At 37.7% G+C, this 22,110-nt stretch overlaps 1 protein-coding gene across 5 annotated transcripts in view; it reads right to left on the bottom strand.

The window, feature by feature from the left end:
* Positions 1-22,110, bottom strand: part of PTPRK (protein tyrosine phosphatase receptor type K) — a 381,996-nt gene that overhangs the window by 6,000 nt on the left and 353,886 nt on the right. For all 5 annotated transcript variants that reach the window (XM_066179209.1, XM_066179211.1, XM_066179210.1 and 2 more), the window contains exons 16-27: positions 17,718-17,902; positions 15,856-15,943; positions 14,946-15,022; positions 12,311-12,347; positions 10,438-10,535; positions 9,614-9,730; positions 8,772-8,926; positions 7,515-7,650; positions 5,562-5,711; positions 4,818-4,991; positions 2,123-2,254; positions 1,767-1,892 (exon numbers count right to left, since the gene is read on the bottom strand). In XM_066179209.1, coding sequence (XP_066035306.1) covers positions 1,767-1,892; positions 2,123-2,254; positions 4,818-4,991; positions 5,562-5,711; positions 7,515-7,650; positions 8,772-8,926; positions 9,614-9,730; positions 10,438-10,535; positions 12,311-12,347; positions 14,946-15,022; positions 15,856-15,943; positions 17,718-17,902 — 1,475 coding nt within the window. The remainder of the gene's footprint in view (positions 1-1,766; positions 1,893-2,122; positions 2,255-4,817; positions 4,992-5,561; positions 5,712-7,514; positions 7,651-8,771; positions 8,927-9,613; positions 9,731-10,437; positions 10,536-12,310; positions 12,348-14,945; positions 15,023-15,855; positions 15,944-17,717; positions 17,903-22,110) is intronic.

The raw sequence follows: 22,110 nt of genomic DNA, 5'->3' as shown, positions 1-22,110 counted from the left end.
CACAGTTTATCAATCACACATGTAACCTATCCTGAATTCTAGATCAACAAATTCTCTAGATTCCATAGATTGCATGTGCCAAGGTTGCTTAACACCACAAATCAATTTAAAACACCACTATTAAATTCTTCGACTTGCAGAAAGAGAGAGAGATACATTTGGCTCCTACACATGAATTGACCCCATTATATATGAACAACAAGTAACACTGGTGCACAAACGTGACTACTGTCCTTGAAGTCTTCCCTTTGTGCCAGACTATGATAATCATGACAACCTTGCTGCCAGTCTCTGAGCCTTCCACATGCTAAATGTGATACAGGGAGAGCTTTGAATAGAATTAGACTGTCACAAGAAAGGCCTCAATAACAGGAAGAATAAATAGTCTATCTAGTTTCTTGAAGCTGAAGATGACAAGCAGGAATGTAGATTTTAGAAAAGTAAGAACAGAGGAGAGAGATTTTTAAGAGCAAGGCTTATGAGCAAAAGGGCAGAGGAGACAAAGAGAAACAGAGGAATAGAAAATCAAAGCATCATCAAAAAGGAAGAAATGGAAAAAAATAAAATAAGAAAAAGAAAAAAGAGGAAGTCTCAAAATACAAAAAAAAAAGCGCTGTGGTGTAACATTTGCCAGTGTACCCACACCTTACTTTCCTGTAGTTTCCAAGAAGAGTTGAAAATGCTTTTGGTAATTCTGAATATAAGCGAAAAAAAAAAAAATTGAGTAAAATACTAGCCACATGAAAACTGATCTTTGCACTCTGAAAAATGAAAATGTGACCAAAATAAAAGAAAACACACATAAAATAAAATACATGAAAGACCTTTGTGTACACAGTAATTAATTTTTCCCAGAATTATCATTCGAGAATAATGAGAGTTAAACATACACTCGAGATACACTAGCAATTGTGATAAGTTCAGTATTGGATGGAAGGCAAAAAGCAATCGTGGTAAGTAAAATAGTGATTGCTGGGTAATTGCACATAGACTGGTGGCACAAGCAGTTGTAATTCTCGAGGCAACACAAATAAGCAATTCAAAGAGGTGAGCTCAAGAGGAAACACTGTATGGCAAGGAGGGTTTAAGAAGATGCTGTGAGAGTGTCGAACACTATAGGACAGCAAAAAGATAAGATGGTCTAAGGTATGAAAGACCTGACAAGAATGCAAGACTGGCGCTGCTACTGAAGTTGAGAAAAAGACGATAACTGTAGGTTGAGGCACAGTGGTGGCAGAACCCATTAGAGACAGAGGAATTTTCAGAGTTTTATCACACTCTGCTTTGCAAGGGTGCCACAGTCTCCCTTTCCTGTTGTGGTTTCCACATCTTAGGCTGAGAAGGTGTTAGTTGTATAACCAGCCTCAGTGTTTCTGTTCATGATTCACCACAGAAAACAACTTACCAAAACTATGAGAACTAAATGCCTGTCAGTACATGTTCATTACAAGGATATTTCTTTTACTGTACCCCAAACAAACAGAATACAGAATACTTCTCACACATCAGGGAGTATGCTTCAGAAGAACATTCATTCACCTTAAAGCTCTCTCTGCTTAGTGTAGAAAAGTGGTGTGGAAAAGTACTGCAGCTGTAGAAAAGTACTAGAAATCAGTATTACATACTGATGCTTGACTGACACTTTTATGGGTAATGTCTAACGAACGTCAGTATTTTACTATTATTCAAAATTAAAAGCACAAGAGCCTAGATGGCATGAAAAAAAGACATATTTTTCTGTCACATAGTGTTAGAATAATCCTTACTCTTGTTAGATTGCATATCCTGAAAATTCGGTTTATGACGTCGCAGTCCATTGAACACGACATGCATTCCACTTGGATGGGGCCGTACCGCAATATCCCTTCCTCAGGCCAGTATTGTGGGCAGCCCTGTGCAAGAGCCAAACAGGCATAATTAAATGGAAACTTAAAACCTGAGCATTGCCTTATTCCATTGCAGACATCTCACCTAACCTTTACTAAGCACTAATGTTGATTAGTTATTGTAAAGCAGAGAATAATTGTAAAGTCACTGCACTGCTCTACATTTTCGTCATGTAGTTTATCCAGAGTGATTAAAGCACGTGACAGTACTTGGAAAACTCGAGCTCCAAACTAACCTGTGCTAAGTCGACTTCATTTAACATCACAAGAGAAGTACAGCCATAGTCATACACTAATCTCCAGAAATCTTTCACAGTGTTTGGTAAAGGATGTTGTGTGACGATAAAAGCTGCTGGCTGCCTGTAGCTCTGTAAAAGCAAACAATTTTATTGGTACTGGTATATGAAATACTTAAATTTTACTGAAACAGAACAAAGCATAAAACCAGAACAAAGCTGTGACATCAGTTACTTCATATATCACTGAGGACATAAAAATTAAAAATACATTATCATCTCCAATAAGAACAAAGAGGTTAGTCTTGCTCAGGTCTGCCTTCTGCTTGGTTACAGAACAAGCTGTTTTTACACTCAGATATGCTACAGGCACTGAAGATGTTCTCTGTTGAGTTGAGGCTCACGCAATTCTGCTCTAGGCACTGTGTCCAGGAGCCAAGCAGGGAACCTTCACTCCATGATGCACAGAGGAGTACAGAGGTCTCAGAAGATCACCCTCTCCACAGTAGGTTTTACATGAGTTTTGTGACCAAACTGGGGACTAAACTCAATCCCAAACTCTGTTTCACAATGCACAGCCACAGGGACACCCGCAGAACTGACTTTTGGGATCACTGGGACCCATTTCCAGCAGAAAGCATAAGTTAAACAGCAAAATACTATTTCCTGCCATGGCCACAAGTTCCATTTTCTGTATGCTGTGTTGCACACAACTGCAAATAGGGATTTCCAGTCTTGCACACTGAGACGCAACTAACAGCTGAGGGGCTATTTTCCTGCTGCAGATGTATTATGAGCAGCAAGGAGGAGATATCAGAAGTATTTTGCAGGCAATTTGTAACCATCCATGGAAGAGTAAATTAACCTCGGAGAAAGACCTGGTAGGGTAGATAAACCACTTTTGCAATGAAAGTTTGCTCATTTGAAGATTGATCTAAGAGATCTTTATGTGCAATATATCAACATACCCTCCAATAACTTGTTGGCAATGTCTTTAGCACCAGTACTTGTTTGACAAGAGATTAAGGAGGTTTATGATTTTTTTGATCTAGGTTTTTGCTACCTTTTCTAATGCAGGAAGGATGTTGGGGTAGCAGCAGCTCACGTCCTACTTCCTAGAACTGCCCAGGGACAACACAGGGACGACCAATTTTGATTCTTCCCCTCTACTTTTAAGAAATCTAATGTCCTAGCTGAAGTCGTCCTACCCCCCTTCCCCATAATTTCTAGTGTTTCTCAAGGGAAAGATAAATGGTAAGTTTCTCTTTCTGTTTTGTTATTAAAAGTCCCTTTTTCTTGTCCAGGAGTAGTTCCTCTTCTCTGAATAAATCAATCTTAAAAGAAAGAACCAGAAGAGAAAAAGCAAAAAAAACCCAACTTGTGTTTCCCAGAATTTTAACCCTTTACTTATAATCTTGTTATATGCTTTCATTGTAATATAATACCTTTTCTTTCTGCTGCTGTTTCTCCTTTTATTACTGCCACTTCAGCCGATTGCTGATCCATTAATATATTGCTTGGTTCATGTCCCTACCTGACACATGCTGCTGCCCACTCAGAGTCCTCCTGCCCCCCCACAGCCTGTGTTGTCTTCCTTTCACTCCAAACCACACTCCTCTATGCAGCTCTGTTGGTTGGTTCAGAGCACATCAGTCTTATTCAGGTGCTTAATGCAATTTCAACTGCAATTCTAAACAATTTTTGCTGCCAGAATTCTGTTCACTGCTCTAATTCATCTGTTCACCCCCCGTGACACCCTAATACATTGATCTTACACACGCCACTCCTATTCTTTGACACAATAAGCTACTTGTGACATTAGGGGCTGCATTTTGCTATCAGTTCGTTTTCTGCACTAGCTCAGGCAGAACTCAAGGATGACTATACCAATCAGTGTTGATTTCTGCTGCTATTTGCCATTTTATTTCAGCATCTCTCCTTGACATGGCAGTTTCTGACAGCATTTCATTTTTGAGGAAGGGGAGATGCTCCTGGAAATCAGGCCACTTATTTAAGTATTTACTATAAAAGTGGCTTTAGGGGTCTAACTTTGGAAATGCTAATGGGAGGCACAGGCAGGTATCTGGCAGCACATAAACTGCTTTATCGATCAAACACGTATAAGCAGGTTCAACTCCATTTTTCCCATTAATTCACCTTTTCCCCTGACAGTATTTCTGTTACTTAGACTTCAGCTTTAAAGAGCTGCAGCTCAAAATATAAACAACAAAACCCCAAATCCTATCCTCTATACCCAAACATGCCAAGAAAACATTTTTTATTCCTCTGTTGCTCCTGCCCCAATACAGAAAGACTTTTTTATAAAATAGTGATAGTAACCTCATGCTAAGATAGATAACATTTACTTCCTAACAAACAGCAGATTTTTGAGATCCTGCTGAGATTTGAGATTTGGAGGTCTGGACACTAGAGCTTTATATAATGCTGTTGAAAAGGTGAGATACCCAGTGGGTCCCACAAGGATGCCAAAGACTAAGATAACAAACCTTCTGAACAAAAAACAGAAGCTGGGGGGGGCTTCTTGCCCTTTCCCCCCCTCCACCGTTCTTCATTAGGAATGTTTTACTGGGCACTGCAGTAACAGAATTACCCTTTCTTAAACCAGCAAGTGCTCTCTCTCACGTTACAGAGCTTTCCATGGCACGCTATGCAGACAAAGAAGGTAGTCTCTTACGTCCATAAGAGCAGCATTGATGTAGTTGCTGCTCTCCCCATCAATAGTAATTAGGAAAGGCAGACATCTGTCAGGTGGCAGCATATCCATGAAGCGGTTCTTGTCGTGGTTCCTTGGCAAGCAGGCGATGCTGCAGTCCTCTGCCTGCAGGCGAGGGGTCACAGAATTCAGGGTCTAAGGGAAATAGGACGCTTGTTTTAGCATGCTGAACTGACACACATGGGACTGGAGAGTCCCCAAGTTTTACTGTAAAATATTGCAAAATGATAAAACACGAGGCATTAGCAAGAAGACATTAGCAAATGCAAGCTCCTCTCTGTTTGTTGGACATTCTGGGGCTTTGCCAGGGGGGTTAAGCTGCTGGTTTACAGGCACTCCATGCACCACTGAACACATTCCGCACGACACCATCCCTTCCAAAAGGAATAAAACAAAGAGGATCCTTTGGAACCTTAAAAAGCTATGCCTTCAATGTGCACATGCAAGCCAAAACTCTCTCTGGCTCCTACTCACTGGTCTTTATTTCAGACAGATATTTACTGCAATTTTATTAAAAGGAGGATATTCTGTATTTAAAACAATTTTACAAAGCACATAAACATGGGTGCTTTATTTTGTAGACAAAAAGTTAGGGACCAATTGCCATAAAAGTCATATGAAAAAGCTTCTCCTTAAAATAAATTAAATGTATCTAGAGGCAAAAAAATTGTTGTCACATCAAGAGTTAGTAGGAACTGTGAATACCTGAAACTCATCTTTCAGGTGTGAAGAGTTTGTCTGAGAGTCTATTCTAATCATATCAAAATAAGCAGCTTTGAATTCGCAGACAGGAATGGCAGTTTCTCCACACAGGCAAGCTTCTAGAATTGCATCGTGAATAAAGATGTACTGCTCCTGTCAAATTAGGAAAAGAAACAAAAATTGTAACCATTTAAAACCAACAGGTCTTTCTTGCTTTTAGGATAAAAAGGCCTACTGCACACTCTTAAACCCATTCAGACTACTGTCCATCAATACATTAAATAATGCTTTAATACAAACAGCCTTCTTCATATCGGGGTGCAGTGAACAAGGATGCTTTCTTCAGGATCAATTTAAATTCAGTAAAACTTAACATACCAGCGATAGTAATTTATTTAAGAGGAGATTTTCAGTTTTCTTTAGTGCTTGTGGGTTTCTGTGCATATGCCAAAGACTTGTTTGCTTTATCATTTTTTTTTAATAGCTTTCAATCTTCTGATGTTAGCAGAAAGTGTAAATTGCTTCAAGTACTACTAGTGTGATTAGCAAGTATTTGGCACGCTGCATTCTCCTTATGGATGTGCAAGCCAGTGCATCAGTTGCCTCATACTTGGCTCTAGGCCAGTAATAAATTACAGTGTGTTCCAACAGAAGCACCATTTCTTCCCAGTTTTACTAACTTGCCCTGAGATAGCCTGAGTCCTAGATAACGGCATTACTATCTCAGTTAGGCCTCCTGTCAATTTTACACAAAATGCCCATCATATTTACTCACCCTGAGAGTAATAGATGTAAACCTTGTCTAAAACTGTGCCAGCCTCATGTAGCTATTGTGAATACCAATGAGGCCCTTAAGAACACAAAATTTAACATGTGCCTGTACAAACATTTTCTGGCTCTACAGCCTTACCCACACAGCTATGGAGCAATTGGCTTCACTGTTGACTGTATAACCATCACAAGAACTTGATGCAATAACAGCTTTATTTTGCTGTGCAAGTATGAACCTCTGAAAGGTTAGAGGCAAAAGGGAGACAAAGGAATAATAGTAGGGGTGTTAATTCACATGCAAGTGTGGTTTAAACTGGGAGGGTTAAGGCAGTCACACTGAAATACTCCACCCCATGTACTTCCCAAAGGTTAATGGTCCTGTAGCAGGAAAAGTTGACCAGGACCATCTGTTCAACTGGCATAGGTTGCAGCATGGAATAAAAACTGCAACAAATTACACTGACATGTTTGGCTGCCAATTGCAGAGATTTCCATGTGGTCACAGGTGAAATAACACCTCAGGTACATGTCCTTATGGAGGGCAGGAGAGAGAAGTGGTAAACCACTTCAGGTAATCTGCCAATATAAACCAATAACCTGTATTTCTTTGGAAGCTCAGTGGTACTCTGGTGGCAGAGTGGGATCTGTTAGAACTTCATTCCTAAGGCAATGGTTTTATTGTGAAACTGCTGAAGGTGTGTTGAAAGACAAAGTAAAAATATGGAGAAGATTTGCAGCAAGGTTAATAAAGCAAACAAAAACAGAATTGAAAAGAGAGTGTGAAACAAATGCAAAGTTCACCAGTCAATTTATACACAAAGTGATTGGAGATTGTCTAAAACAAGTGGCAGCCTGCTGAAATTCCACCTTTGGGATCCTGGGTTTGCTGATACCAGAGCTGGGGAGAGACAGCCCAGACCCATCTAATGTAAGGCCTTCCCTGAAAAGATCCTTCTTTCTTTCCTTTTGTTACCAAGTTGGGTGGGCACTTGTTTCTGTGAAGACTACAAGAGGTGGTAGATTTGTTGCACCACCCTGCTTCTGGGCGCTTTTACACTGAGCAGTGGGCCCCAGTGGAGGTACCCCCTTGACAGGGCCGCTGCCTGCTCTTTTCAGAGTCACAGTGAAATTCTGACCTAGAATGTTTCAAAAAGAATCAGGTGCTTCAAAGGCAAACAACTGTACCTCAGTTTGTACCATGTTGATGCGCCGGGACCGCAGAGCTTTGACACAGTTGTAGATATCCACAACGCCTTCTCTTTCTGCCATATCTAACATGATATCGATCACTATGTAACAGCCTGTCCGTCCAGCACCAGCACTGAAAAGAATCAGTAAATAAATACTGTTAGGAATAGCCCCAGAGAAACATCTACAAATTTTATAATCACTATTGAGAGCATTTTTATAAAATCATTCAGTTTTTCATCACAGCCACTATCTAATTTTTATCTTCTCTCCTTCTCATCATAACATCCTTTAAATCTTTTGAAGTCTTCAAAACAACATTTTTCCATCACATTTGATCCACTAAGTAACACCAACAAAGAAAAATGTTTATTCCTTTTATCACCAGATCAATACTTAAATTAAAAACAGGAGTTAGTTTAACTGAAATCTGAAGAATGACTAAACTTATGCACTTCAGAATATCATAGATCTTGTTTTTCTTTAAAAAGACTAAGAACGATTTTTATGTGATCTACTACAGTAAGAAACTCAAATGTATGTTTTACCAGCCAAGTTCCAAGGTTATTCAGGCAGCACATTTAACAATATCCAGAAGATTCACTCATGATTTATTTTAGCTTTACATAAAGCTATGGACAGTTTTTGCACAGTGAATAATTAAAATCTATAAAGGCTGAGTAACTTTATCTACAAAACGTAATTAAACATTTGACTAAAATATTTAAGTAAATCAAACATTTGTAGAAAGCAAATTCTATTTGTCAAGAGTCTCTGTCCCAACAACATAACCTTGCAAAATCTGCACAGGGGAAGCATTCTGTATTTGTTGCTCTAACCTCATTCCATCTTTCTTCATCTACCTGTTTACTTTGCTTTAAACTAATAATCTGTTCAGACATTATATGCAACAGCAAGCTATCAAAGCAGATGTATCTACACTCATTCTCAAACACTGACACAAAACTGTTGAAGGCTACCTAAAATGATAGCCTGGAATATCATGATTTAGCTAGCGCAGCTGTTGCAGGAAAAAGAAAATTTCAGACTATTCTATTTAAGAAAAGTGTACTACAATCTGGTTATTTACAAACATTGCTGTAGACAGCCAACTCCTACTGCAGTGTGAATTAGGCAATTCAAAAAGGGAACAAAAATAGAGTACTTCAAGATGATAGATACTTCAGAAAAGACTGCTGTAAATAACTATATAAACAGTTGTGAAAAATAAAAATCTACACCTTCTGTACACACCTGCAATGGACAACAATAGGCCCTGCACTAGGAGGGTTAGATAATTTGACTCTTCGTATAAAGGACAGCAGGCCTGTGGCATTGTAAGGAACTCCATGATCTGGCCAGCCAGTGAAATGAAACTGTTTAACTTCACGGATTTCGTTGTAGCCCCTCTGTAAAAGGCAAAAAAAAGGTTATAAAATTCAAAGTATTTCATAGATTAGACATTATCTGACTCAAATAATGATCACACATACTAATAGACTCTACATGGAGTTTGCATCATTTCATCAAGTATATAAAGCAACGATCCATAGGAAGCTTAGAGATGTCATTGGGTTATTTTAATTTTGAAGTTTGTAATTTTTGTTTTAGGTATGCTAGCTTAGCTGCACTGAAGATTTTTTTTTTTTTTTTAATAGACTTCGATGCATTTCACACTGATTTTCAGAAGTTTTGCTAACTAGGACAAGGGCCTGCTACAAGGCAAGAATAGTTTGGCATAAGACCACAGCTGTATCACATAGAGTAGTCACGGAATTTGTCCTTTGATTGGGATTGACTCAGCGGCCGTCAAGTCAGAGTGCGTAGTGATGAGCAGCAGGCATGACTCATAATCTGGTACTTGAGTTTAGCTCAGAAGTGCGGCTGTGGAGAAGAGGTGAGTGTCAGAGAGGGGCATGCTTGGGTAGCACTGATGCAATGCATAACTCCCATGGTAAGGTAAGGCTGCCTACACTGTGGACCAGCTAACAAGTCAGAGGGATTTGGTTGTTCCACAGAAACATCAGCATAGCCTCTTTCATCCTCCTAGCTACCAGGAAACAGTATTTTGCAAAGCCCTTTCAAAATGAGCTCACCCTTCCCAGAGTGAAGGTTCTGACAACATATTCCGCAAGGGGCTCCATCTCTACACAGGTCACTTTGAAGTCCCCATAAACTTCAGTGTCGTCAGGCCAGTACTTGTAACACTTGACCTAAATAAAAAATGGGTATGACTTTACACCAAGGGAAAAGAAAAGCTTAAGGATACAGTACTGCATGTACTGCATTACACTGCATTTATTTCCAAAATAACCATGCATTCATGTGGCTTGTCATGGTTAGTGGCTGTTATGTCAAGTTAAGCTCTAGCTACAAGGAATTTCCACTGCTTTACACAGCTGAACTTAGGTGCCAAATTCACTTCTAAATGAGCATTTGTATTTTCTTTAGTGCTGAGCTATGGAATATATTTCCACTTATGCTAAACTGTGACGCATTTCATTTCCATAATCAAACTGTTGCAAGTAATCCCAGATACTTTATAGACTTCCCTGAGGTATGTGTTACAGCTAAACTGTAAATAATTTCCTGATTTCCAGCCACTGATATATAAGCACATTTCCTCCACTACTCTTCTCATTTGAGTGACACTATACAAATCTATTCTGCTGAAATATGAATTTTGGATTAAGACAATTTTCCACTACACATGAAAGCAATACAGCATCAGTTTTCAGAAGTTGCTTTTATACAATACCATAACTGCAACATTGCCTGGGCTCCTTCCCCTTGCCCCCTCATGATGCAGGGCTGCCCTTCATAAGACCCTTCTACATTTTACCCATAGTATGTCTTGTCAGCAGGTTTTTTTTTTCTTTAAGCTTGCAGCATTAAAAGAAAAACAAACCCAAAAACTTACTCTTCCAACTTCCACTAAATTTGTGACCATAACAACACAAGCTGACTGCTCCTGCCATATCATCCTCCAAAAGTCATACACAGTCTCATGAACTGGACCTGTAAGAAAAAATTCCAGATAATATTCTGCAAAAAAACAGTCAAAGTGCATGCTAAGAATAACATCCAGTGTGTTTGTGAGCTGATGCATGTGAGCACATTTGCTCAGAGAAGAAAGCTTGGTGAAACCACATCATCATGCCATTTTGCCAGTTTCCAGATTATACTGTTACTTCTAACCAATGCTGGATATTCTCAGTTTAACTGAATTACCACTTGAAAGAAAATAATGGCAGGTACTTCATGTAGCAATATGACAGAAGCTGCTTGAGAACTACAAGGACACAGCAACATGTGACTGCATCTATAGTTCCAGTTTTGTTTTACATTTGTTAAATACGATGTGTTGAGAATGAGTTTCTTCAGGTGCTCACCAAGGAGATGCCCATGCCAGAGTGAAGTATCAGGCAGCAGGGTGCTGGTACAGATACTGGGCACTTACTATCCTGTTCCTGAGAAGCATGGATGCACAAATAGGCACTAAGCCAGAAACTTCCCACTGAAGTGTATTTAAACTAACTTAAGTACTTTTCTGTGAGGCACATGTTTAAGCTTTGCCTCCTGCTCTGCTGCAGAGACATGTTCAGTTGAGTGACAGAGGCATTTACCCTGTCACAACAATCTCCAAAACAGCTCCCTTACCACCATCCTGCAGTACTGTAAATATTACTGTGTATAACAGACATAGAATCACAGAATTATCTAGAAAAGGTCTTCAGCATTATCAAGTCCAACTGTAAACCTAACACTGCTGAGCACACCACTAACCCTAAGTGCCGCATTTGAAGACTCAAACACATTCTTTCATACGCTAGATCAAAGGCTGCACATGAAAGCAGGAATAAATTTTTCTCTCCTTTACACACTATTATGCGCAATGGTTTGCATAGTAAAAACAGAAATAAAATACAAATGTAGACTTAATGCTGTATAGAGACCTATTTAGGCAGCACTTACACAAAAATGAAAAACAAATGTGGACAGAACTCTGAGCATCCTGGTTTAAAATAATTCTTTACTTTGACTTTCCTGTGTGTACCTACCATCAGCTGAGGGACAAACAACAGGATATTTCCAGACAGCTATCTGATTATGCTGACAGATCAAATAACGGCACACCTAATTATTTTTACTTTAAATCATAGCCTCTGATATTTCAGTGCAGTCTTAGACTAATCTATTTGGTTTTCCTCATTGTGAGTTTTATCAGAAACACAAACTGAAAAATAGATTTTTTTTTTTTCTCTAGTACCTCTTTTTATTAGTAGGGTGTTGTTATATGATAAAGATTTGCCTCACTCCTTTGTACAAAGAGTCTTTGTCCCCTGGCCTAACTTTACCCAGATTTTCTGAAAGAGTTTAATTTATCATTACTATCTTCACTGTACTCTGGACTAAGTTGTAGACAGTAAAATAAAACATTGTAATATGAAAAGAAAAATGCCTCAAGGCAGGTTGAAACTGTTCTCTTCTCCATCCATGTCTCTTTTCTCTATTCATCTTCATAATTGGAAATCATGGTAGTAGGTTCTGACTTTATCAGCTGAATTTATCACTGACAGATTTGCTCAATAGCTAATTAACATGATAAATTAGTGCACTTTTTGAATTTATTCACATTCCACCCGAACATACTACATTAATTTACCATAACACAAGATGACAACTCACAATACTGGGTATGCTTTATTTTCATCTACTCCTTTTTTACCAAAACACTGTGGAACGCTACAGAGAACAATTGTTTGATTTGATTAAAGCTGGCAGATCCTTACCTTGTGTTGCAATGTAGTGACTTGGTCTCTGATATCCCTAAAACAGCAATATAAGTTGGTTTGAGTACCATACTACTAACAGAGAGTGGAAAATAAAATCATAAGGATATTACAGAATCCTTATATCTAGACAACATTTTCAGAACAGACCAATATTTAAGAGCAGCATGAAGCTCAAAACCTAAAAAACCAGTTAATATTGAAAAGGTTTGAATGACAACAGATAAAATGAAAATAAGAACATCTGACTTGAACAGACATTGTAGTGTACCAGGAAGGAGTACTCTAGATTGGTCCCTTGCACCTAAAAATCAGTCCTCTATTGATATTCCCTCTTCTAGCTCTATAGATTGGGGCTTTTATTTAAAATTTATTAAAAATTCCCTGCCACCATATTATCTCACAGCTGATCTGTGTTCCCAACTTAGCCAGTATGAAAAAATACACACCTTTTGTCTTCTTCTAAACAGAGAATCACTGTAAGGCACAGAGTTATGTGCCCCAGCCCAAACTAATGGGGACAGACACATTGGTGTGTGCACAGAATCAAGGTCCTACCGCAGTGAAATCTGCTCAGCTGCACAAAGTGTGCATCAATTACAGTGGGCACGATACACACAAGTATATACACAGTCTTACACACACACACACACATATATATATATATATAGGTAAATAGATAACCCAGCACAACTAAGCCTTTCCCGACAGCTGGATCTATGCCAATGCTAGCAGCACTATACAGAACTAATTGTCCACATAAGAACTACAAAACAAAGAGCTACTGCTCTTGAGGAAATAATTCAGAGTATATTTTGACCAGAGCTAGCAATTTAGCTACAGAGAGGAAGGAAAGTTTAGTGTTGCTGGTGAGAACACAATACTGAATTTCACAATGTGGAAATGTTAAAAACTCCAATTATTCTCTAGGTTAAGTATTATTAGGCCACTTGCTGGAAGTATTGCATTACAGGGGAGTACAAGCCCTTGGATTCTTGATTTTCACAAGATGCTACTAAAGCAAAGGATTTCAGTGCACCCAAGGAATTTATATTCTTTTCCACAGACTGTTTCATTAGCCTGTCTAGAGTGAGAGCACCTTCCTCTGGAGCTTCTAAAAGAAGTTTTGAATAAGAGATGAAAACCAGCTTTACAGGAGACCAAAACTGCATCAAATGATGAAAGAATTTCTCCTGAAGTCCTTAATATCAAGCCACAGCTTAAAGTTACCAAAGTGGAACCCTTGCAACATGGGTTTACACCCAGTAATGGCTTTCGAGAACAAGATAAAAGTGTCACTTAAGAATTGTAAAATGCCAGTTTTAACTTGCAGCTTTCCTGTCTGCTTCTAATTCAATTGACTCATAAATAAGAAAATAATATCCTTAGGGAATTATTAAAAATCTGTGAGAATTTTCTTGTTTAAGGCCCCAGGCAAAATATTACAGGCCTATCATTTCACAAAGACTGCCATGTTAAAATATCCAAATAAAAATACAAAAATATATCTGGAGCTAAATCTTTATATTCTGGAGAGTCAAAAGGGTCTTAAATAACTTATCAACTAAAAGTGGTCAGGAAAAACTACTAAGGTGCAATTATAAAGAAAAGTAATCAAAACCATGTATTTCAAAAACTTTTATCATAGCTATTCCACTACCTTTCAAACAGCTTTGGAAATAATTGAAATACAACAACTTGTTTATTCCTAAGGTGTTAATTAGAGAAAAGTCATATTTTGTCAGTCAAATTGCCTGGCAAAATTTGGATCAGTTAATAAAATTTATAAACTAATTTGTATTCTGATTAAAGTATGGAATTTCAAATTTTAGAGATTTTTTGCAGAAGTGAGGAAAATTGGAAAATTCTGTGTTAAAATATATATATATAAGTGTTTGTGTATATACTTTGTAATACCCAAAAGCAAATGCCAGCTAAATATTGCTTGTCTAAAACATTGCTAAAAACAAACTAACAAAAAAATCCCAACCTACAAATGTCATTTTCCCTCCTTTTTTTGCCAAACATATATTACGACTACTACACAGGTATATTTTCAGCCAACTACAGCACAGCATACTATCTAGCTCCTTATATATAGGGGGGAAGGGGAAAAGAAAAGCCAGTGGCCAAAATCACCACTAAAAAATGGGAACAGCAAATGCTCTTCAATAGATAGGCTCACCTGAGTTACCTAACATCCAATAATATTCAGAGCTAAGCTAAAAGGCTAAATTATCTTTTCAAAACAGGTACAAAAAATATTCACACAAAAAAGAAATTTTTTAAAGGAACAGATGAGATAAATTAGATGAGGCATGCATAATTATCAACTGATAAAAATAGAAGAGGAAAGCAATTAATAACAATATCTATATTAAATATTTACAATAGGATGCTGTTATTCACATATAGTGGTACTTACATCCCTGTACAGCCAAATCTACAGCCCAAACCAAAGTCAGATGTGAAAGAAAGCACAACAATGTCAGTGAGTACTAGGACGTAGAACAAGGAAAGTGTACATTTGTTCTTAATAAAAGAAAATTTTCAATAATTTTGTAGCATAACATGCAATAATTTCACATAGAGAAGCTGGCAAATTGAGAGGGAGAAAGCTGTACATTCCACTCACATCTATGTAGTTGGCATTAATGTAATCTGAAGATGGATCATCTTCAACAGGTTGCAAAATCACCCTGGAGTGGTCATCTGCAAAAACCAAGTGGTTACGGAGCCTTTTCGAAGTGTGGTTTTTAAGTAAGATATTAACGGTAAGTCATCTAGAAAACCAAAATCAGCTGGCATAAGTGCCTCACAATTTACAATCCTTAAATACAAAGTGTTTACACAGAAATACAAAGAACCATTTTGTCTGAGGTCTGCAATTACTTCATAAAATATTCACTAGATTTCATTAAGAGCAGCTGAAAGGTACTGGGACTGTTACATGTGGTTAAAAAGACACAAAGACACCAGGTTACTTGCTCAAAGTCCCTTTCAACATCAGCTCCACTGTTGGTAATCTAGAAAACCAAAAATGCTGATTACTGTTTCCTCACTTCCAACCCAAGCCTGCTCAAGTTCATATTGAGACATCCAATCAAGATGACCAAGACAATCAAAAAATCAAGACAAAGAAGTTAGCAATGCATGTGGGATTCGATGAAGAGGTAACTCTACCCATTCACGGACTTCTCCAGCACCTTGATTCCTGCGTGTTCAATTGCGTGGGTAAAACAATACAAATTGTGAATAACCAGAATCAACACCCAAATGAGTGCCAGCCTGTTGCTGATATATGCTTACCACAGCTTGCACAACAGAGATGCAAATGTGAAATTCAGCCTGAGTTATAAAAGGAAGAAAGTTGAACTGTGAAGAGCAACAATAACAAAAAAAAAAAGCAGAAAAAGGCACTGTTCTGCTTCTCCTCTGCAGGTATTAAGCAGCTGTGCCACCGGAGACTTGCAAAGGAAGAGAGAGCACAGCCCAAGTAACACACGAGTAGAGCTATCGCTCAAACCAAGGACACCGATACTCACATGCTATAATGTTGCCATAGCGGTTCTTTGTTCTGTTTTGATCCTTCTTAGCGACATCCCAAGAAGCTGACTGCCCCTCAAAGAAACTCTATAAATAAAAATGTTCCGAAAGAAAACATTCTGACCATTAATTTATCTCCAAAAATAACAGTTTAAAAGAACTGCCCCACCATAAAGTAAGTTCAGCTTTGCTCGCCTGCCCCGGTCACCCAGGCAGAACCATGGTTCAGAAATCTCTAGAGAAGAAGGGAGCCACTCTCCCTCTGACTGCTACCGGTAAATGGGCAACTCACTGAGGAACTCCACAGGGATTTCAAATCCTGTAATTGCCAGAAGGCTAAACTTGTTTATACATCCTTGCTATGGAGGGATGACAATAAATTGAGAGAGCACAGAGAGACTGATCACTCTTCTTACAAGACAGCGTAATATACGGCCTGTTTACTACAGCATTACATTGCTTTCCACATACTACTTCGTAAAACATCTTTCCTTCCTACAGAGACATCAGGAACTCTCCTCTGCCAGTGTTCATTGTTCTTTTTGCCTTTCCTCGTATCCCTCCCTCTAGACACTAGCAAAATTATTCTACATTTTTTAACTCTTAAGATTTTGATCTCTCAATATTGATAGAATACTGAAGCAGTTTTTATTTCTCCTTGGCTTTCTCTTCATTGCCCGTAGATATTTTACTGTTGTTGTATGTCTATGCTACTCCTTCCTTCCAGATGATCTCTTATCCTGGGTAAGTTATCTCCAGAAAATAAACAGTAGCCATGGAATCAGAACTTTAATGCACAGCCAGAAGCCCAAAGCAGAGAATAGATGTCATGTATAGAGACAGAAGAAGTAGCAAGCAGGAAATCACCTGATGTGGCACCAGGGACCACCCACCCCCCCAGCAGTGGCTGACACTTGGTCATAGCCTTGCAGTTAGGCAGAGCGTAACAAAGCATGTTTAAGTAAAAGAGAGGAAAAGAGCATAATATTCTTTTAAAAACCACACATTTATTTATTCCAGTTCTTATGTTTACAGTAGAGATAGCTGCAGAAAGGAGAGAAGGTTGAAAACTGTGTCAGAAGAGATTACTCACTCAGAGAAAACTCATTGTAAACCTAACTGTATTTGAGCAACCTTGGCAGTCCCATTCTCATCTTTATGTGTCCTGCCTGATATCCTAATCCCAAAGAATCACAACAGATTCTGAGATTAGAAGCAAAATGGATCTGTATTCATCTTCTACCTCCAATGCTGGGAATTTCTTGCTTCCATTTTAACATTAAAGTTGTAAGTAGACATGCTCAGGCAGGTTTAATTAGAACTTCAAGACGTTACTACCCTTATCATCTCTTTACTGCTTATCAGCTGGAGCTAAGTCTCAGTATTGCCCTACTGAGATGCTAAAATAAATCAGGAAAGCGCTTCCAAGCAATGTTTCTTGGAAAACCAGGCAGGTTAAATTCTTTACTATAACCTAATCCCGGAGATCTGTACTAAAAATAGCTCAAACAACTCATTACAGCATTTCCACTAAAGACCAACAATAACAACAACAACAACAACAAAAAAGAAAAAAAAAAAAAAAGAGTGGCAACTTCTTACAATATGTAAAAAAATTTCTTTTTATATCCTAAGGAAACACACAAGGATTTTCTACCAGGCAGTTGTAAAGGCTCAAACAATCGGACTCCATTTACTATTTCACTTTTGGGTTACAAATATAAGAATCTTATGCCTGTTAATCTGTTTTTTATTTAAACCCATGACATTTAGCTCCATCCTTTTGAAATACAATGCAAACAATAGGCTGCCCACTTCAAAGGGATTTTTCCTAGCAAAGCCCCACCACTGGAGATCTCACCTCATACTCCTCTTTAAATCCATAGCTGTCAGAGGTCTTCATCAGGTTAATATGCTGCAGGAGATCAGCCACCCTGATGGCAGGGTGCAGCTGCCCAGTCTGGTACGGGGATTCTGTGCCTTCGCAGAGATAACGAGGGACATCCAGGAGTCGGCTGGACTCTGCTGTTGCACTGTGATTTTCATCTGTATTCACAAAAAAAGTGCATTATGTACCCACAGAGCAGTAACACCTGCTGCCATACATATCAACATCTATTTTGAACCTCTTCCTTCAAAAACATCTCTGATTTCTGAGAACGCAAAGCACTTACTCTCCAGTACATAAATACTGTGAAGTACATAAAAGAATTTAACAGCAAACACATACAAAAGTTTGCAGTCCTTCATCCAGCAATAAAGATATCTGAGGGGCATTTTATTTGAAGCTACAAAACTTTATGACATTAACGTACTTGGAAACTACAGACACTATCAACTAAAGTAATTTTTTAAGGGCTAATAGATATCAATAGCAATATTACACCTTAAACAATAAGTTAGAATAATTCCATAGTGGTATCAGCACATCATTTGTCTAAAGCCAACAAAGAGTGAGTTGAGAACGTAGTAAAAATGAGAAGCAATTACGCCACCACTTCAGAACACTACCTCCACTTAGGAAGATGAATCAGCACTACAGAGTGGTCATTTTAACTCATGTCTTTTAGTGGAAAAATGAAACTTGAGTTGAGTGTGCTGATTTCAGTCACAACTTTTTGCCTTGTACAAGCAAAGAAGTTTCTTCTAACGCTCTGTGCTACATGAGTTCTCATATCAAAATCAAATGTCATAGCTGCACGAGGTCATTTGTCAATCCCTTCTGTGAAATAGTCATTTTATCCAAATTAGTAATTATGAGATCAAATTAATTTGCAGAGGAAGAAAAATTCTGATCTAAATAGCTACTGAAATGAGAAGTGGGTAGTCAACCCCTCCTAAACTTCTTTGAAATCAGTTTACCATTTTTCTTGCAAAGGATCTAGATTAGGAGACAAAACACTCTAGGAAAAAAATTAATGCCCCAAGGGTTGGATTTTGTGCAATTACACCAAAATTCAAACACTCTTAATGCCTTCCGAAATTAAATCTCCTGAGAAACTCGAGTCTGAACTGTCACCCGAGTTGCTAATTTCAGTACCTAATTTATGCCTCACTAACCTGCCTAACAAGGTGAGTGACATGCGGCAGTTACTTTTTATTGTAGTGTTACCCATACTAAATCACACACATTTCAAACCACCTCAGGATTTGTAGTTCTCCCCATTCCTCACAGAATACTTACCAGTAATAGGCACTTTAACCCATTGAAGCAGCAAAAAACAATGAGTGAACAGAACATGAGAAATTTATTTCAGGACTATATTAGAAAATGGCTAAAAGAAAGTGACATTCAAACTTTTTAAATCTTCACAATAGGTAACAATGAAAGTCGTTTAAAAAATATAAGGGCCACATTATTATACTATCAGAGTAATAGCAGGGACTTGGGAAAAGCAAAATTGTCATACTAACTTAGTGCTAATGTATACAGAAAGGAGAGCAGCATTAAGAACCTATACATGAAGAAAAAGAAAACTAGTATAGCTACAAAGTAACAAGAGTTTCATATAAAAAAACCATGTTCTATGATTTAGAACCCATAAAATATTCCTCCTCTCTAAATAAGGCAGAAGAAAATAATTTTGTCATGCTGGGCTAAGCAAAGGCTATGTGAAAATGGAGTAAGCCAAATAATGCAGTTCCAAAGGAATAAGGTTACAGATACCCAGCTTTTACTATATGGTGTGCCCAAAAGCTTGCACACGTCTCTTCACTACTTCAGTCCAGTCAATGAAAATTAGTACCTCTTCCAACTATCAGTGGTTTGCTGATATGAGGAAATTATCATGCCCAGAATATCATTACCAGCAGATGAAAAAGCAGACAGGAACTATTATGCTGTTCTTCAGTTAGTTCCTTGCCCTCGGTATTCACAGCTGCCTGTAACTGTGTCTGCCACAGCAGAAAATACCATGGCAGTATGGCACTGAGTGGGAAGGTACCATGAGCACTTCACAAGCACAAGATCAGAATACAAAGTTATCTTGATTATTTAGGAGACAGTGCGAAAATCAACAAGGTGAATTGAATGATGAATGCAACAATAGTGTGTGCTGGAAAGGGAAATCAAATATATAACTACAGAATGGAGTAATGGACTGGAAAATGATAACTGTGATTTTAACAGGTAACTCAATGCAAGTCAGCAACATGAACACAATAAAAAGGAGAAAATACAGTTCAGTTAACCGAAACAGTAAAAGTGGGGCATGGGGGTACCTATTCCACTCAGCTCTGCATTAAGACTTCTTCTAAGAATGCTACCTGATTAGGGGCACTGAAATTTAAAATTCAACCTGTGAGTTGGAAGGTTGGAAAGCATTCAGAGGAAAAGATTGACAACAAATTTAGAAAACATCGTCTACAAGATGATGAGTGAAAGAACTGGGTTAAACTCAACTAAAAGAGAAATATTTGAGGACATGAGCCTTTCAATGTGTAAAATATTGTTTTGAAAGGACAGAAATGGGCCAGTTTTCCATATTTTCTGTGAGTCTCTCAAAAGTAAATGGCTCAATCCACAGCAATGAAAATTTAGTCTAGAGTAGCCTAGTGAGGGAAAACTAGGGGGGGGGGGAGGCATTAGTAATACTTAGTAGTAACACCCAGTTAGTAGTAATTTATACTCAGAAAATTGATCTTTGGGTCCCAAACATTACTAATACGAAACAGAATTTATTCTTACTAAGGAGGACTGAGGCACTGGAACATTCCATTGCAAGGGCAAAATTCTGTTTGCTACAAATTTTTAAAACATAATGAGACTATTTCCAGAAAGAATCTGTATTATATGTATAATGTCCGTTCTCAAAACAGAGAAGGGATTTCATTGCCCCCAGGTCCCTTTAAGCTTTACTTCTGGGAATCTGATTTTCAACACGTCTATATCCACGTCCACTTTCTGATATTTGTCTTTCTTCCTAAAATAACCTCAGCAACTGACTGAATACTGCACATTGTGTTTATACAAAAAAGGACTTGGGTACAAATTATACTTTTATCTTCTTATTAAAAGAAAAAAACGACAAACCAAAAACCAACAACTCTAAAATTTGCATAAAGTGTTAGATGGAGCATAGACATACGCAGCCTGTCCATTTCAACATATGTTCTTCTTTTTAAAGTAAGTACAAGGCTGAAAAATTTACTACTACCAATCAAATGATGTAATTAATATAGGCATACAGAGGTACTTACTCAAAACATGCAAAGAAAGTTGTTGCTTCCCCTTAGATATTCTGAAAATTTTTCCATTTTCTATTTTTCTTTTAATTCTTGTTACTTAGAAAATTGAGCTTTGGGTGCCAAAAAATGCTAATGTGGACTTGAATTTAATTTTCAAAGTTCTCTTAATAAAACTCTAGTTTCACATGTCAGTTTATTGGAATTCAGATTCAAACCTCTGGAGACAAAAATTTTAGTATTTCCAATTTACATATTTCCTCATTTACTCTTCAGTTAGCAGTGAGTAGGAATAACTTCTTAATGAGAACATAAAATAATTTTTATTCTAAAATTGTTGTCAGTCAGTCTAATTCTGAATTGATGAACTGAGTGTAGAATTACTTTCTGGCAACAGCATAGTTTTACCATAAAACAAGCTGTTTCAACGTTCAACCATGCAAGGAGACATAACTCATGCAGGAATGGATAATGAAGGACTAGGGTCCTCACCTAACACAGCTGTCGGCACAAGTGGATCATTGGGCACTGTAGGAAAACAAAGCCCATGAAGAAACACATTATCCTTAATTTGTGTATTTTTAAAAATAAAAACAATATACTTCAGAGTATCAAGAGATAACTAAACTCCATTAATTTTATTACAAGAGAAAACCAGAATGAATACAGTTCCAGAAAGCATCCTGAATAAAAGAGGTATGAAAGGCAGTGATTTCAGACTTCAGAAATGTAACGATAAGAGCAAAGAGATCCTTACTGAAATGAAATAAAGAAGACATTACATGCAATTTAGTTTTTGAAAGGGCTCCTCCTTCACCATTGTTTTTTTCACTTCACAATAAAGGTTCACTTTCATAGAACTCACTTCTTTCTTTTTAAACCCATCCTCTCATGTAATACTTGAATAGCTAATCTCAAAATAAAATGGTATTTCTATAAAGTTTTCCATAATTAAAAAAATTATATACATTTTTACTGTTAATAGCTTTTTTAATGTTCAATATGGAAAAGATTGCTCATAATGAGTATAGGAAAATCACAGATACACAGATGCAGATGTCTGAATAAAA

This window comes from Chamaea fasciata, unplaced genomic scaffold (assembly GCF_029207755.1).
Source record: "Chamaea fasciata isolate MVZ Bird 193981 ecotype frontalis unplaced genomic scaffold, bChaFas1.0.hap1 SCAF_3, whole genome shotgun sequence".
In the NCBI taxonomy this organism is placed as follows: Eukaryota; Metazoa; Chordata; class Aves; order Passeriformes; family Sylviidae; genus Chamaea; species Chamaea fasciata.
This window is presented reverse-complemented; position numbering and strand designations above follow the sequence as displayed.